The 18,666-nt window shown below is 42.0% G+C and overlaps 1 protein-coding gene across 5 annotated transcripts in view; it reads right to left on the minus strand.

Moving 5' to 3' along the window:
- Positions 1–18,666, minus strand: part of ERG (ETS transcription factor ERG) — a 279,268-nt gene that overhangs the window by 177,343 nt on the left and 83,259 nt on the right. For all 5 annotated transcript variants that reach the window (XM_001170678.7, XM_001170554.7, XM_003319073.6 and 2 more), the window contains exon 3: positions 16,745–16,830. In XM_001170678.7, the coding sequence (XP_001170678.1) occupies positions 16,745–16,783 (39 nt within the window). In that variant the 5' untranslated portion in view covers positions 16,784–16,830. The remainder of the gene's footprint in view (positions 1–16,744; positions 16,831–18,666) is intronic.

Below are 18,666 nucleotides of genomic sequence, written 5' to 3' on the forward strand. Positions count from 1 at the left end.
CATAATTTGAATATAAAGAGAACAATAGCAAGAAAGGAGAGGGGAAGGGATGGCGATATGGAGACACAGTCTCTTTTGCATGCACAGGGCAGAACCGGTGCCTCAGGCTGGAGGGTGTCTGTGAGTGCCCCACAATGAAGGCAAAAGAGCACCCAGCATTGAAGCCACAGACCTTGCTCCATGAATCCTAGCTGATGGGCTGGCACAGAGAGATCAGGAGCAGAACAAGGAAATCCATAGGAGGATCCTCCCAAAGTACTTTTTTTTCTGGTCCAAAAATCCTTAAATCTGTCAGAAGCAGGAGGTTGGAGTGGGAGAATTGCAGAGCCTGGAACACACCTGCCTGCTGATGACCCATTCTGAGGGGGATCTTTCTATTTGGCAGCAATGGACTTGGTAAAAAAAAAAAATAGATCCTTCTCCATGGATCCCATTTCCCTTTTTTTTTTTTGAGATGAAGCCCCAGGCAGGATTAAAGACCAACTCTGGGACCCAAATTTTTAGAGGACAAAGGTTGATATAATGGCCAGCACGATTTAGTCATTTAGATTTCAGGTCTAACTAACTGATGACAGACTTTAACAAAATCACTGAAAGAAATTTAACGTCAACCTTAAATAACAGTAGAGGCAGGTAATATAACAAATAGAGTCAAAATGGTTTATCTAAAGGTCTAAGCCCAAGAAACATCCAACAATAAAATTAATCTAAAACAAATTTTTTAATAATCATTTTTTTTTTCTTGAGACGGAGTTTCGCTCTTGTTGCCCAGGCTGGAGTGCAATGGCACGGTCTTGGCTCACTGCAACCCCTGCCTCCCGGGTTCAAGTTATTTCCTGCCTCAGTCTCCCAAGTAGCTGGGATTACAGGCATGCGCCACCATGCCCAGCTAATTTTTTTGGATTTTTAGTAGAGATGGGGTTTCACCATGTTGGTCAGGCTGGCCTCGAACTCCTGACCTCAGGTGATCCACCCACCTTGGTCTCCCAAAGTGCTGGGATTATAGGCGTGAGACACCACACCCGGCCTCATCTTTTCTTTAACATTACAATTTCCCATCATGGTGGCACTTGACAGTAGTGGGACTGTCCAACAGCAAATGACCCCATCTAAGCACTCAGGACAGAAGCCATTTTAGGTCATGAAAATTATACAGATTTTGTGAGTGAAGGGCATTTAGTTCTGAGCAGAAAGTAGTCTTGCAAAAGGGAAATTTGCAACAACAACAAAAAGGGACAAGGAGGGTGACAATGTCAAGCAAACGATAACCCTGCTGGAGCTTCAGAAGGAACCAGCTACATCCCTTTCCTGCTTCTACAGATGCTATGGCAGCCCCAGAGGTGTCCCACTAGGATCTCCCTTCAAGAAAGAATCTAGCATGCATCTGAACAGCCTCCAGCTGTTCACACCTCAGGCCCTGCCTCATCCCAGACAGCCCTGAGCCAATCACTGACACAGCAGGGTACTAGAGCCTGGTCATTTCTGCCCAACCCGGGGCCCCTCCAAAGGCAAGCTCTGCTCCAGACCTCCCCGTTGGGTTGGTCAAACCATCAAATCTGTACCTGGTCTGAGGCTCTCCCTGCCCAGTCTTGCTTCATCCTCATTTTATCCTTCACAGGCACAGCCCCCTTCCCCCTCCAATAAAACACTAACATTCCTAATTCCGTCTCAACATCTGCTTCCCAGGGAACCTAACTAACACAATACTCCTAAAACCAATACCAGCAAAGAGTGACTTTCCAAGCCCCTACATGAAGACTCATTTTCTGGAAAATAAAATTTAATATAATTCCAATTACCCATGAGGCTATTTAGCCATTTCAAAGGAAATGAGAAAGCTTCCCAAATTGTGGTCCTCATGGAGTGAACTGATCAGCAAATGTTGCTGTTTACATGGGGGCACACAATAATTAGGGTTGTATGTAACATGCTACTTTCAGATTTTCAGGTAAGTCTAAATGCTTTTAATTGATGCAAGAATAATAAGTCCTTCAGTTGATTTATGTCATGCATTAATATCAATCAAAAGGTTTTCTAACACATACTTTTTAATACTATAAAATGTGGGGTTTTTTTTAATGTCTTTTTTTTCGTATTCAGAGCCACATTTCTTCACATGGTAGTTTTACCTAACCTAAGGGTTATGTTGTTCGTTTGTTTTTAATTTCAGGTTTGAGGAATCAAGTAACAGGTCTTTTTAAATCCTTTTATTGGATATATGTTAGTTTTCCATTATCATAAAAGACTGAGGAACAGGAACAGCAGCATATTGTTTAAATGATTCATAGGTAAAAATATCTTCTCCCTCTTGGTCTGTTTTCTTTCCTGATGTCTTTGCTCATTGCCAACATTGTCTATTTTATATATAATTCTTGCAGGACATTGTGCCCTGAAGGTGAAGTTGGACAGGTAAGGAGATGACCCATCACCCCTTGTCACACCTGCAGGCTCTAGGTCACTTTTGTAACACGCAATGAAATGGGTAAATTCTACACAATCCTTTTTTTTTTTTTTTTTTCAAACAATAACAGAAAGTAAATATTTGAACTGCGGGCTTTTTCAAACCACACAAGTCATAAAAAATTGACTTGTTTTTGACTGTTACTTTAGGCATATATTTTTCATTAATGACAATTAAATGTAAATATAAAGATACTTTAAACTTGAGGTTTTAAAACAAAGAATGCAAGAATCACCTGGTTAAAGTTAGATATTTTGTCAGTCTCAAAGTCAGTTGGCTGGATAATACCATATCATAAAATTTTATAAGACTAATTTGAAGGTCCATATGAATTGGTATTATTGTTCGTTTTTCAATATTGATCTTAGCAGTGTATTAACAGCATACAGCAGAGTTAATGTTTAATACAAACAAACAAGACTTTCCAGAAAATCTACAAAGAATCACTAACTAATAGCCATGCTTCAGTTAAATTTGTTTACTTTTTAAAGTACATTCTCAGAAGTAACATGTACTCTCAATTAAGCAAAACACAACCAGAATTTTGGAATTTGATCTTTAAAATAATAATAAAAAAACTTTCTCTGCTATTTACAGTCCTGCCTTGGTTAAAATCCCAACATCTGGATACCAGAATCTGAGCAGCAAAATCCACGGAGACACATGTGCAATTTTATGCCTGCAAGCTCACTATTATTTAGAACGAAACCAATGTAGTGCATCTACCCTCGTTTCTTGCTACACAGAATGTATCCAGAGTACAAACTAATGTAGATTATTATAAAACTCAGCGTGTAGATATATATTATATATATACACATACATACCTACACGCACATATATAACTAAAACAAAATTTTCAAAAATAATACTTTTTCTTTCTATATGTGATGTGCCCTGATAGTTTCCACTTTACTCCATCCCATTTCCTTTTGTTAATAGTGGCCTTGACTCACTTAGACAAATGGGTCATGACCTGTAGTTTGGAAAACAGGGCTTTCGAGTCTGGCTTTAAAGAGGCTGGTCCTCAGGCCAGCAGAACCAGCAGCACCTGGGGGCTGGTTTGTGGCGCACAATCTCAAGCCCTGTCCTAGACCTACTGAACTGGGATCTGCTCTTAGCAAGGTCCCCAGGTGACTTATGGATGTATTAAAGTTTGAGAAGCCGTCCTCCTGCATGCAAAAGTATAGAATGAGTATCTGTGATCTGAACTACATTTAAATCGATAATGCACCTCTTAAACTGTCTTTGTTTAAAGAACTTCTATCCTACTGAGCTCAAGGAGCAACACAGTTTCTAGCAAGATAGGTGCAAAGAAAAATTCACTTTCAATTTCATCAACTGCTTCAAGGGGTTGCAGGGACTGGCTGACCTGGTATCCCAGCTCCTGCAGGACCGAGAGTGTGGGAGGTGGGTTGAGGGGAGGTACTGAATTGACTGCAATAGATCCATGAGCATATAAAAGTGTGCGTGTTTGTTCTTATTCCTGGGAGAAAATATATAGTATTCACCTAATTTTAAAAGAGTTTTATGGTTTAAAAAGTTAAGAAGAGCTACTAAGCCATGAAAAGACGAGGAGGAAGCTTAAATGCACATTACTATACCAGATAAGAAAATGTGAAAAGGCTACATAGTGTATGATTCCAACCATATGACAGTCTGGAAATGGCAAAACTATGGAGATGTAAAAAGATCAGTGGTTGTCAGGGCCTAGGAGGTGGGGAGGGATGAAGAGACACAGCTCAGTGAATTTGAGGGGCAGTGAAACTAATCTGTATGATATTATAATGGTGGATCCGTGTCATCACCTGTTTGTCCAAACCCACAGAACATATAACACCAAGGGTATACGGTGTTTATATTAGAGTATAACCCTAATGAGAACTCTGGACTTTGGGTGATAATGATGTGTTGATGTAGGTTCAGCCCTTGTTACACATCAGTCCCCCATGTGGGAAAATGTTGATAGTGGGGGAAGCTATGTATGTGTAGGGGCAGGAATTATATGAGAACACTTGTGGTATATGCTCAAGTCTGTTGTGAACCTAAAACTGCTCTAAAAAATAAAGTCTGTAGGTATCTATGAAAGGGCAGACACATGGTCCGTGAGAGCACGTCCTCTCTGCTATAAATTGGTTGTATGGTTACAATCATACCTAGAAAGGAGAGAAAATAAAGAGTAAGTGAATACCGACATGTTCAATTCTGCCCCAGAATACAACAAAGTCCCTGGATCACTCTTGTTTCATTGTTGCCATTGCTTATTCAATTCAGTCAACTCGTATATGTGAAGCATGTGCTACATACATAATGTATAATGCAGGATACAAAAATGATTATGTGATCACTTCAAGTAATTTATAATCTAGCAAACATATAAAACAGGCACACAGATAATCCTTATATAGTAAATGCCTCCTTTTTCCCCAAAATGGCAAGGAGACAAATAGCAAGGATCCGAGGACAGAGAGGCAAAATTCAGAAGGCCAGAAAGGCATGGAGCCAGAAATCCAATTCACTCGCGAGTAAGGTATTGGGAAAGAGTGGTGTACAACGTGACAGGGACACCTGTTGCTCCCAATTGTAATCTTTTCTGATTGGTTTATGCCCCTTTCCAATTACTGTGTCTATGCTAATTATCAACTATTTTTATTATCAACCCTGCAGAGGGGACTAAGAGAAAAAAAAAAAAAAAACTGCTGCAAAGTGATGCTGTGTTCACTTTGCACAGAACCCAGAAATCCTGATGAAGGAAACTGAATTGGATGCCACAAGCCTTATCTCCTGTGAATGCTGAATGACTTTGTCGGTGGTTTTTACGATAAGATGTACTTTCTTTTGTATCTATTAAACAAGCTACACAGAATACTGGTAAATACACAGAAGTAAAAAGAAGAATAAAATAGATAAAATTTTCTAAGTTAAAAGCTAAGGGAAAAATAAAAAGAATTATCAATTGATGTGATCAAAGAAAAATGTTTATCTCATGGGGTGCTGAAAAAGAACATCATAAAAATTAATAGGTAGAATAATCATCAAAAACAATCTGCACAACAAATATGACATAGCTGAGGGGAACTATCATTAAAATATAATGTATACAAATTGCTGAGAAACTCACTACACCTTCTAAATCATGTCAAAAGAGTTGTTTGCATATAAGCTGTCTGCACTTCTTCTCTCTCTCTCTTTTTTTTTTTTGTTCAAATTCACTGCAAGGTGGCTTTTGTCCACCCATGCAAATCACTCATATGAAGGTCACAATGATGTCCAGGTGGCCAAAGCCTGTGGCTAATCCTCAGTCCTCATCTCACCGAGACAGCAGTTTCTTAGCCCTTCTCCTACCTCCACTGGCTTCTCTTCTCACCTCCTCTGTAGTTCCCCCTCCTCTTTCCAACCTGTATGCATCGGAGGGGCCCAAAGCTCAACCCTAAGGCTCTTCTGCATCTTGGTCCCTAGGTGATCTCACCTAGTCACCCAGCCTCAGATAGCCTTAGGCTTAGGAATCACAAATATATCTCTCACATGACCTCTAGACTCATATCAACCTCTCAACATCACAATTTGGATATCCAACAGGCATCTCCAACTCAACACAACCAAACCTCACTTTTGACTTCCTGCTCATTGCAACTGTCCCCTCTTGCAGACGTCCCTTTTAGAGTAGGTGGCACCATCATATACCCAGTTACAAACAAAATCTTTGAAGTCATCCTTGACTCTCCTACACTGCATATCTAATCCATCAGCAAATGCTGTCTTTTCCACCTTCAAAGTAGATCCCCAATCTGATCATCTCCCACTACCTCCCCTTTCACTGCCTGGTGCCAGGCAATGGCCTCCTAATTGGTCTTCCCTGTTTCAACTCTTGGTCCCCCTCTAGTCTGTTCCCCACACAACAGCCAACATGGTTCTTTTAAAACTTCAACCAATGTAAATTATACTTCAAGAAAGCTTTAAAAAAAAATCAATCAGATCACATCTGCTATGAACCTTCCAATGGTTCTCCTCCCGCAGTGTGCAAAATAAAATGGAAATGCCCTTATCCTTGCTTAACGGAAGTCTACAACACAGCCTCACCAGCATGCCTCCAACTCACATCCTGCAGCTTTAACCTCACTCCACACCAGCCCCCAGTCTCCTTGCCGTTACTTGAAAGTGCCAGGAGAGCTCCTGCCAAAGGGCCTTTGCACATGCTGTTCCCTCTCTCTGCAATACTCTTCCCCGTGTGATCATACGGCTCATGCTCCCACTCCCTTCGGGTCTCAGCTTGAATGTCACCTCCTCCCCATGACCTTCCCTAACCTTTCGTGTAAAATTCTACCTCTCCCTTCCTCAGTCTCTTGCTTCTCCTGCTTTGTTCTGGAGAATACCAACCAGCACCACCGGATTTTTAACTATTCCCTTGAGCACATTCTATCTCAGCCACGGGAATGGAAGCTTCATGCAGGCGGGGACATCATCTGTTCAGTTCATGCTGTAGCCCAGCAATTCTGAATGATTAGATTGAAATTGGATCCAAAAATATCACAAATGAGATAACGTAACTTGTTGATAAGTGTGTGAAGAGTATGAAGAGATGATCAAGCTCACAAGTTTCCAAATGCTAACATCTATAAAACTCCATTGTCACCCATCAAATCAGCAAAGATTAAAAACCACAATAGAATGCGATAAAATAATGCTCTCAGATACTTCCTGGAGAAGTATAGATGGGCAGAATTGGGTGATCTGGTATCAATGATCACTCTTTCATACCAATACACCATGGGATTTTGCGATCAGAAGGTAAAGAAGACACAGAAGGAAAAGAAGGTGAAGATTAAACCAGCAAAAACCCATAATAAGTAGGACTTCTTCCTATTCATTAGTAAGAAAGAGTTGGGTGTCCCCATGGGAAAATGCTAATTTAGTGTCCTGAACCACTGTACCCTCCAATTCCTGCTTCCCCCACAACAGTGGCCCCACACTGAGTCCTACAACGAGGATAATGATCCTCAACCCCCAATTGCACAGACAGGGCTAAGTCAGAGACAGTGATGCCAACCTTGCTGATGTCTCTAAAACACTCAACTACTGGGGGCTAACCCTAAGAAAAATTATTGACTCCGATTCCTAAGTTAATTTCCTACAAGGTGGAAGAAGCAACAAGTGTCACTTCTCTTCTGGGCTCTATGACACCAAATAGTGGAGCCGAAGAGACTTGCTGATGTTTTGAAACCCAAGGCCAAATAATGCTCTCTAAACCCTTAGAGGTGTGACTAGGATATTCACAGCAGCCACACAAAAGACAGCAGCCTTCAATGAAGAAAGAAACAAACAAAAAACATGGTTCCTTTTATAAATATTTATCGATTATCTAAGGCTAGGTTAATTGTTGATAACTATCAATTATCTGAGCAAGATACGCAGAAACACTTCAGGTGCTTGAACTGCAGCATCCTGGGCTCCAACCCAAACTTACTGGAGAAGAAGCTTTAGATTAGATACCAGGAATCTGCATTTTAACCAACTCCTCAGGGAAACTGCCCCAGAGGGGGTCTAGGCTAACCATGCGCAACTTCCACCCATTCTCCTGGGAAGTGATTGTGAATCTCCTCCAAACCCCTCTTACACTTCCTGATTAAGTTGGTGCCCCCTACTGAATGTCAGCCTCACTGAATCTTAACGAGGAATCGCCAGACTGGGGGCGGAGGGGGATTGTGCAGCATGTCTGGGGAACACTTCACTACTTCACTAAACCCTGCTGCACACATGCTGAACACCGCTCCAAAGGCTACAGGAACTGAGCACCGCATTGGAATCTGGCCCTGGAGGGTGCCCAGCATGGTGACCCTGAGGGGTGCAGGAACCCAGTGAGAAGGAGAAACAGAAGGTACAGTCCAGCTCGAGACCACGCACATAAAGAAATCTGTAGGCAGGGTCTCTATTATTGTGCCATATTAAATATCTTGATATTTTAAAGCAATATTATTTTTCTGATTATAAAAGTACTCATTGTAGAAATTTTAATCGTGCCATCATCCTGCAGAAAAATGAAAGTACAAAAAACGAAAAAGCAGCTATACACGGCCACAGAGTCACAGGGCTCATCGGGATGTGCTAACCAAGCTGGAAACTGATCAAAGCTGATTTATTGAGAAAAAATAGGCAGCATATCAAAGACTTACATCAGCTTCATAGTAGACAGACTTTGGTTGGGGGGAACTCTGTCTCTTTTGAGTATATTCTCAAAAGGATAAACTTTCACCTTCCTGTGAAGCACAGTTACTATAAATCAGATTTGCAAACTGTGAGAAATGCTTACAGCTCAATGAGTCTTTTGTCAGCCAGTGGGGGCTCCGTCGTGAAATCCACCCTTCGCCATAGCGATGGGATAAATCATCACCAGCCCCGAGACATCGCCTAATCCCTTCCTCGCAAGGCAGATTCGGGCGCTTTCTGCATCTGCTTCGTGTTATTGAAAAGAGCTCAGCTCATCTGCTGGGCTCTCAGGCTTCACAGTGACCTCGCACAGAACGCTGCTACTTCTGAAACTGTTTTAGACTCTTCCGTCTATGAAACAGACACAGAGTTTAAGTTTAGCATCTTTTATGGTCAGAAATATTTAGCGTTACTTCCAGAGCGGCAGCCGTGGAACAATGTGGGAAAGAAGTGCTTCAGTTCACTTCTTGGGAAGTACTGACCCTGGGTCAATTTAATTTTTTCCGTAAGATTTCCCCTTCTTACTTTTCTCCTTCCACTGCTATATGTAACAGTATCTCCCCTTCCACTGCTATATGTAACAGTATCTCCCCTTCCACTGCTATATGCACCAGTATGCTAGTATACAACATTATAGATTAATAATATGCTATATTGTTTAAAAATATTAATGTTATATAATTAACGTGGTGTGCATATTATTATATTGACAATATGTAATGTGATGTGATAATAAGTCTCACTGAGTGCCAGGCACCGCTTTGAATGCTCTAAACTCATTAGCTAATTTATTCCTCGTGATTCTATGGGGTAGATGCACTATTTCATTCCCATTTTACAGCTGAGGAAACTGAGGCAGCTAGTAACAGGTGGAGCCAAGCTTCACACTGAGATCATCTGGCCCCAGCACACTCATAAAAATGAGCAAAAGTATAAAAGCTTAAGGGAAAAGGAAGCCAAGGGGTGAAAATCCTAATTACAAACAAATCCTGGGTAAGCTGGGTTTTTAGTCCTTCCCCACATGTGAACAGCAACTAGAAACCTGAACAGTGACTTTGTTTCCCCTGTCATCCATTGTTGGTGCCTGATTCTCACACAAAATCTTACGGAGCAGTATCTAGTGATTAGCTTAGCTGAATTGAGCCTGGACACCCTTCATGAGCTGGAGGACAGAGGACGTGTCAATGGAGGGTCCAACTTCAGGCATCTGTACTCACCTGCTACAGGTGAGTGGACCTATGAACCCCCAGCCTCATCAAGCACCCTCAAAGGTCACCTGCCTGCTTCACCTGGAAGAGACAGCAAGGTGTGATCCCAAGAAGATCCTCTGCCAGGAGGTTTACAGGCAGAAGCAGCGGCTGCTGAACATAGATGCTGTCAGCAGGACACAGGGGTGATGGGTGAGCCAGTGGAGCAGGTGAAGGTGCAGACTACAGGCAACCCCCCTGAGTTCCTGCCCAGACCCCAGCAGCAGCTCCCCTGTCCCTCTCTAGCAGCTTCGCAGTGCCCGAAGTGTTTGAGAACAGGTGACCCATGCCCTGAGTGGCAGATGCTGTGTCTTTTTGATCCCTTGTCTCCCTCCTCCCCCACCCCCAGTGGGGTACGTGGAAGGTTTGCTAAATGTTTGTTGAATGAATAAACGAGTCCAAGTCAGAAAGAGTCTCCAAATCATTCCTCATCGCAAAAGGGTGTGATGGAAAAACTCACAAAGCCAAGGCAGGAGGACACACTCAACTTGGAAACGGCCCGTGCCCAGCTTTGGAACAGGCACAGCCTGAGCTTCAAGGAAGTCACCTGACCAGCAGTAGCTCCCACCTTTCCTTGCAGCTAGAACAGCATCAGACCAAGTGATCTCTAATGTGATGATTTGCTAAAGTACAACGAGTTTTACAACTAGAAAGTACCTTCCTCTCAAGACTGACTTCACTATGAGCCATCTAATTTTTCCTCTCTCTTCTTTTGGTATTTTTGTTGCAAATAGTACACACAAAACAGGATATATAATCTATTTGTGCAATTTAAAGAATAAGAAGCAAACACCTTTGCATGTACTCCCTAGTCCACAACAGTCAGCCCCAGGACCTCAGAAGCCCCTTATGCCTTTCCCCTAAAACTCTGCCCTCCCTGACAAGGTAATTCCAATGCTGAGTTATGTGGGTTTTTTTCCTTATTTTTCTTTTCAACACATATTATGTTTCTCTGAATAATATGCTTTTTAATGTTGCCTCTTTTTAATCTTTATTTGTGGAATCATATTGTATGTAATCTGTGACTTTTTTCTACTCACGTGTGAGAACCATCCACATTGATACATGGCTATGGATAGACACTTGCAGTTTATTTTTCACTGCTGTATAGTACTCCATTGGTGGAGTACAATAGGTTTATTTATCCACTTTTCTGTAGATGGACACTTGGGTTGTTCTGTTTTTGCTCATACATACCTCCTGGTGCTCAGGTACAAGAGAATACAGACCCAGGGTGAGACAGCTGGATCACAGGCTAGGCACATCTTCAGCTTTACTAGGTAACACCAAGCCAATACAAAAGTGCTTGTACAAACTCATGCTCCTACCAGCATGGAGGACCCACTGTGCCACATAAAAATATCACTGTTATTAACTTGTTTCATTTGCATATGATTATTTTTTCCCTTATCCCCAACCACTTCTCAAAGCAACTAGCCAGCATGTGCCACATAGGCAAGCACCCACTCCAACGTGATCTATATGTGTTAGGTATGTATGTACCCTGGAAAACCCTGTGATGTTGCTTGAGCAGTATATAACTTTTTTATGTATGTAAGTAGCATGTGCTACAAAGCGCGTTCTGTTTTCTGTCTTTTTCACTCCACTCAGTGTTTTGTAAAACATGCTCATGTTGCTCCATAGGTATCAGAGACAGGATGATGTTTTATCTTTAAGATAGGTACGCTACCCTCATTTTATAGATCACAGTGAGAGCTCACAATTGTTTAGTACTCAGTGGGGTCTAAATGTACTAACTCGTTTAATCTCCCCCGAACCCTGCAAAACAGATGCTTCTGTTTCATATAAAATGAGACCAAGGCACAAAGAAACTAAGGAACTTGTACAAAATCACCAAGTTAGTAAACATCAGAGCAGGATTTGAATGGAGCCAGAATGTGTTCTTATCCACGACATGAAACTCGATAAGAATGCAAAGCTCGGAGAATTTTCATGACTAGCATCTCTGGGATTCACAGCTGGCGACCACGGAGCAGAACTAACATACAGATGGTTCCCCTCTCAGTCCAGTCCTCATTCCATCGGCTCCAAAATGTGTATTACTCTATATGATTAGCTGGTGAACAACAAAGGCAATTAGTTAGTCCTCTTCAGCAAATGTTAGTAAATGAAAATATTATAGAGACAGAACTCTTTTTAGGAAATGCAATCACGTGAATTTAAAAATGCCTTATCAGAAATAGAATTAATGACAAAAATATTTATAGGATCCTAAGAAAATGGATTTGCTATTTTTTTTGTCGGCTGATGATAATCATCTGGGTGCATCTTTGGTTGTGACAGCTCCACCCCTTCAGCGAGTTGTATCTTCATACACACCTAACATGCTAAGAGTAGATGTGCATGATATGGTAGTTAGCATAATTTCTGTAATAAAAAAAGTACTTGGTCATGCCTATAATCCCAGCATTTTGGGAGGCTGAGGTGGGAGGATTGCTTGAGCCCCAGAGTTTGAGACCAGCCTGGGCAAGATAGTGAGACCTTGTCTCTACAAAAAAATTAAAAATTAGCTGGGTGTAGCGGTGCACACCTGTAGTCCCAGCTACTCAGGAGGCTGAGGCAGGAAGATCACTTGAGCCTGGGAGGCAGAGGCTGCAGTGAGCCATAATCATACTACTGCACTCCAGCCTGGGCAACAGAGCAAGACTATGTCTTAAAATAAATAAATAAATAAAAATAAATAATAAATAAAAATTTTTTTAAAAAGGTACTTGGAACGGCCTGCAAAGAAAGGGAAATCAAATTATGCTTAATGACAGTCATTATTATCACCGACAGAGAAGCAGGTAAAATAAACAGCCTGCTCATTTTGTTTGTAAATGAATTGCCACAATTCTTGCACTATTTAAATCAAGAATATTTTATATTCCATAGTTTTCAACCACCCCTCCTTTTTTTATTGTTTCCAGCTCCTTAAACATATAAAAGGGTAAAAGCCATTTGTTCTGGCAGAAAAGAGTCATCATAAATTTTGCAGAGTGAATTTCTCTAAGATGAAAGGAATGTTCCTCTCCTCCAGGACGGCCTACGGACAGGACTGTGATGACACAGAGTCTTCACGGGAATCACACCTGCAGTGTTAAGCCACTTCTGTGGAAAACTCAAGTCCTTCTCAGATAACAAAAACATTTTAGTAGCAATGAACCAAAAACAAAATCTTCCACTATATATGTTAATACATCAAAAGGAACCATTCATGTGCCATTTATAAGAACTTCCTTCCGGCCAGGTGCGGTGGCTCACGCCTGTAATCCCAGCACTTTGGGAGGCCAAGGCAGGTGGATCACGAGGTCAGGAGATTGAGACCATCCTGGCTAACACGGTGAAACCCCGTCTCTACTAAAAAAAAAAAAAAAAAAATGCAAAAAATTAGCCAGGCGTGGTGGCAGGTGCCTGTAGTCCCAGCTACTCAGGAGGCTGAGGCAGGAGAATGGCGTGAACCCAGGAGGCAGAGGTTGCAGCGAGCCAAGATCGCGCCACTGCACTCCAGCCTGGGCGACAAAGCGAGACTCCATCAAAACAAAACAAAAAAAAGAACTTCCTTCCCAGAAATCATAGCAGCATTCCTCAGCCCAAAGCCAGAAGAAACTTCTCGCACATGAAATTTTACTTCAAAAACTCCCATATCAGGCATTTTAATGAATCAGTGGAAGAAAATTATCCTCCCAACTTTGTTGTCAAGAACCCCAATTTCATATGCAAAAAAAAGAATTACAAAAATAATTATTCGAATTCTAATTGGTGGGATTTTGATAGGTTTATAAAGGAAATAAATATCTTTAACACAATTCTACCTCGCAGCCAACATCGGCTATTAGCAACCACACTTCTTATTGCCAGTTCATCTCTCCAAACACACAGAAGCCATGTGAGTTGAAATTTATTTTTTAAAAACTCTCAGAGTTATGATTTCTCAAAATTATATTTCATATATTGACATCAACCAATATGATGATGATATTACATATTGACATTAACCAATACGATCAACCAACATGATGATAATTGTAGGGAAAAGAGAGATCTGACTGTTACTGTGTCTATGTAGAAAGGAAAGACATAAGAGACTCCATTTTGAAAAAGACCTGTACTTTAAACAATTGCTTTGCTGAGATGTTGTTAATTTGTAGCTTTGCCCCAACCACTTTGCCCCAGCCACTTTGACCCAACCTGGAGCTCACAAAAACATGTGTTGTATAAAATCAATGTGTAAGGGATCTAGGGCTGTGCAGGACGTGCCTTGTTAACAACATGTTTACAAGCAGTATACTTGGTAAAAGTCATCGCCATTCTCTAGTCTCAATAAACCAGGGGCACAATGCACTGCGGAAAGCCGCAGGGACCTCTGCCCTTGAAAACGGGGTACTGTCCAAGGTTTCTCCCCAAGTGATAGTCTGAAATATGGCCTCGTGGGATGAGAAAGACCTGACTGTCCCCCAGCCCGACACCCGTAAAGGGTCTGTGCTGAGGTGGATTAGTAAAAGAGGAAAGCCTCTTGCAGTTGAGATAGAGGAAGGCCACTGTCTCCTGCCTGCCCCTGGGAACTGAATGTCTCAGTATAAAACCCGATTGTACATTTGTTCAATTCTGAGATGAGAGAAAAACTGCCCTATGGTGGGAGGTGAGACATGTTTACAGCAATGCTGCTTTGTTATTCTTTACTCCGCTGAGATGTTTGGGTGGAGAGAAACAAACATCTGGCCTATGTGCACATCCAGGCATAGTACCTTCCCTTGAACTTAATTATGACATAGATTCTTTTGCTCACATGTTTTTTGCTGACCTTCTCCTTATTATCACCCTGCTCTCCTACTACATTCCTTTTTGCTAAAATAATGAAAATAATAATCAATAAAAACTGAGGGAACTCAGAGGCCGGTGCCGGTGCAGGTCCTTGGTATGCTGAGCGCCGGTCCCCTGAGCCCACTGTTGTTTCTCTATACTTTGTCTCTGTGTCTTATTTCTTTTCTCAGTCTCTCGTCCCACCTGACTAGAAATACCCACAGTTGTGGAGGGGAAGGTCACCCCTTCAGATAATAAGATAAATCAGTGCCGAAAACATAGTTCATTCCTGAAATCAAATACAGAACGTTTCTACCAACACACATTTTCAAAGATGGTGTTTTCAGATTTGTATGGGATTGTTTCACCTTTATGAATTCGCTTCTTAAAATCTGTAATACTTTCTTGCTGACTTCATCATTTCCTTCTGGTTGCCTGGAGGGGTGGTGTGGAATGCTAATAAAATGAATTTCAGTTGCCGTCCCTCACATTCTGAACTATAGAAGATATTTATTGTCTCAACTTCCCTATGAGCTTTTCTTTGCATCATGCAGCTTCGTGGTCAGCAGACACTAAAAATTAAAGAAAGTCTTTCTCCCACTTTACGTGTGTAGCACAGACACACTGATCAAATATGTTCCCAGCACTTCCAAAGAAACCTTATCACATCCACAAGAGATTTCCTACTTGCACTTTTTTTGATAAACACAACCATCATAGCCCAACAAAACATCACACAGAAATCAAATTATAGTGTCCCCATAAGCATCTGTTCCTCTATGGCCTTGGGCAAAATTTAGAATCCTCGACATCCCTAGAGTTACCGCAATCTCTGAAAGTGAAGGAGCACCCACAAAGCTCAAGGAATGCATTGAAACTCTTATTACTTCCAATTCCATTTTCAAAGAAAGTAAATGTGTGTGCATGTGAGCTGCACATGGTCCAGAATGCCTCACCAAATGTATTGTTTTAAAATGTGTGTACATCCATGTGTAACTGTATGTGTGGGATTTTGAAAGGCTTTTTATATTTTATTCAAAAAGGTACATTTTTCAATATCACAAACTTTCCTTTCAATTATAAGCCCTTCCCATTTTCAATTAATGTTTTAGGCAAGGAATATACATTAGTAAAACCAACCACACCACTTAGGGAAAATGAATTAGTATGGGGAAAGTGAAGAACTGGCCATGCAGTCAATTACTTTGGCCAGCATAGATATAGTTGAACTAACCAGCACAGGTGTAGACAGCCTGCTTGGATAAGGTAGCTTAAGCCCCAATTTTTTCTGCAGTCTTTATTTTTGTCAAGTATATGAAAACTACCATCTCATTTCCTCCCTGCAGCTATTACCCACATGTATGTGTAGTGTCAAAATAAATGGCCAGAGTCCTCTCAGGGACCTCCCTTGGCACAAGTCTCACTTCCTCACCCTCTCACCTCCAGAGCCTCAGGAAGTGCAGGTCAGAAAGCAGCCAGGGCAGGTGTGAGGTGATGGAGCGCTGAGTGTCGGCGAGCCCAGATAAAACAACGTTCCAACATCGGAAATCCAATCATTCACCCACTTGTCTCCTCCTCGCTAACCCCAGGCAAGTATAAAGGAGATGGAATTATAACAGGAGTTAGAAGAATTTGGATGTGATTTCATATATTAACTCAGCAAAATTTTTTCTGAAAAGGTCCAGACAGTAAATATTTTCAGCTGGCAGGCCATATGGTCTTTGTCGAGCCTACTCAACTGTGCCATTATGGAGTGAAGGCAGCCACAGATGATATAGAAATGAATGCATGGGGCTGTGTTCCAATAAAGCTTTCTTTATGGACACTGAAATGTAAATTTCATGCAATTTACATGTGTTATGAAATACGCTTCTTTTGATTTTTCAACCATTTAAAAAAGTAAAAACCATTTTCTTAGCTCCTGGGCTGTGTTGACTGGCCCCTAATTAACTGATATGTGGGCTGTTATCCATGAAAATCTAGGCACAGAGGAAGGCAGAGCTGGCTTCCCAGCCAAGACGGGGCTTACCTTGATATGAGCTGCTGGGTCCGGGACAGTCTGAATCATGTCCTTCAGTAAGCCAGCCCATCTACCAGCTGTTCAGAACCTGATGGCTAGAAGACAAAAGGAACAACATACATAATAATAAACAACTGCATTTCTGTGTTTTATGTTCTAGCAGGACAGGACACAATTCACCAATGGCAAAAGAAGCATAGCTTTGCATTAAACATGTTTGCCTAAAGGCATCCTCTAGGTATGTGTGGTCCATGAGGTGACTAGATAACTCACTTCCCTTCCATTGGGAAAATCACTTACAATGAGCCCAAGAGAACCCTAGTCCGACAGGCCAGAAGAATCTAGCTCAAGCTAACCCACATCACATGCAGCATCCACACATCCTTCCACGTGGGCAGCATCTAATGAGGGATCCATTAAAGGAAGACGTGAGACTAAAACAGGGCATACTTCTCTATCATACTGAGAAAACAGGACTTTGAAATCCCACCAAAACTCATGCGATCTGCACATCCTTTTCAGCTTCGTTATTAAGTTCTTAGTAAACAGCACAGCTACCATTCATTGAGTACTTCAGTGCCAGTTCCTTGAGCGCTAAGGGCTCCACACACATTTTCTCATTTCATTCCAACCACGACTCCGAGAGCTGTCATTCCCATTGTCCAGCTGTGGAGGTCAAGACTCATAAAGGTTACTGATTTGTCCAGGATCACCTGGTTAATAAGCGACAGAACCAAACTGCAAATTAGATTAGCCTATCTGACTCCAGAGCCCCAAAAAAATTTGGTTTGACTTAATTAGCAGGTATCAACCCATATTTTGAAGGGACATTTTAAAACACGCCTTAAATAAATTAAATTTAAAGATGCCTATAATCCAGGAATTTTCCAGAAATAAATACTTCATCCAATATATTCCTTTATTCGAATTATAAAGCAGCATGTTCTGACCACTGTCTGTGCCCCTCCCCTTCCACCGAGCCAGTCTCCAACCTCCCTTTGCTGTCACAGGCCCCAGGGCTGACCTCTGCAGATGGGCTCAGCAGGGTGCCTTGCCTCCTGGCCACCTGTCAGGGTTGGTTGACGTGGCCCCATCTGGAGAGCAGGGGTGAGAGGAGAGGGGTATCTCTTCCCCTCACCTTCCCACCACCGACACCTGCCGCCCAACCTCCCTGGGCGCTTGGTTATGGTTCTGACTGCGGCTGGATTCTAGGGGGACCTCTCCCATCATGGGGCCCCTCCTTCCAGGCTCCAGCCTCCAGTAACTGGTCCCCAGCCAGTCTCTGGTGCTCTGCAGATCTCAGCCAAGCCATCAGTTGTTTTTTGGCACTAAAAATGCCTTTTTCAGTTTACATTTTTAGAAGCCATCACTTGCTTTTTATCACCTGTAGTTTTTTGTTTGTTTTCTTCTTTACGATGGCTCTTTGCAGTAACAAATGCAAAATAAAAATAAACAATACAATTACAGAACTAGAGACATTTTCGAAGTCTGTCTTTCAAATTTGCTACTGAGCGCATTACTGTAGTGACAAGTGAAAGCATTCACAGGAGTCCTCCCCACATTCACATCCGTCCTTTCTGACCTCTCACGGTACAGGCACACCCATTCCAACCCAATCGCCTCTCATGGAGAGCGTCTACCTCCAGATCTGCATGCTCCACGTCTGTCTTCAGTCTCCCTGGAGGCCTCCCAAGATTGGCAGAGCTTGGCTTGCCAAGAAGATGACATGCTGGGAACCTTAGGCATTTTTTTTCTATAACCAAATTTCTAGGTCTTGGAAAATATGTACTTCCCCCCACCCCCACCCCCAGGCCTAAAGTAAGTCCCTCTGGGGGATGAGAGTTACTGAAAGTACAGAGGGAGTGAAGTGCAGTCCTGAAATTGAACCGGGAAGCAGATGAAGGTGACCAGGCTCCTGGTGCTCTCATGGG

The sequence above is a fragment of the Pan troglodytes genome, chromosome 22 (genome assembly GCF_028858775.2).
Source record: "Pan troglodytes isolate AG18354 chromosome 22, NHGRI_mPanTro3-v2.0_pri, whole genome shotgun sequence".
In the NCBI taxonomy this organism is placed as follows: Eukaryota; Metazoa; Chordata; class Mammalia; order Primates; family Hominidae; genus Pan; species Pan troglodytes.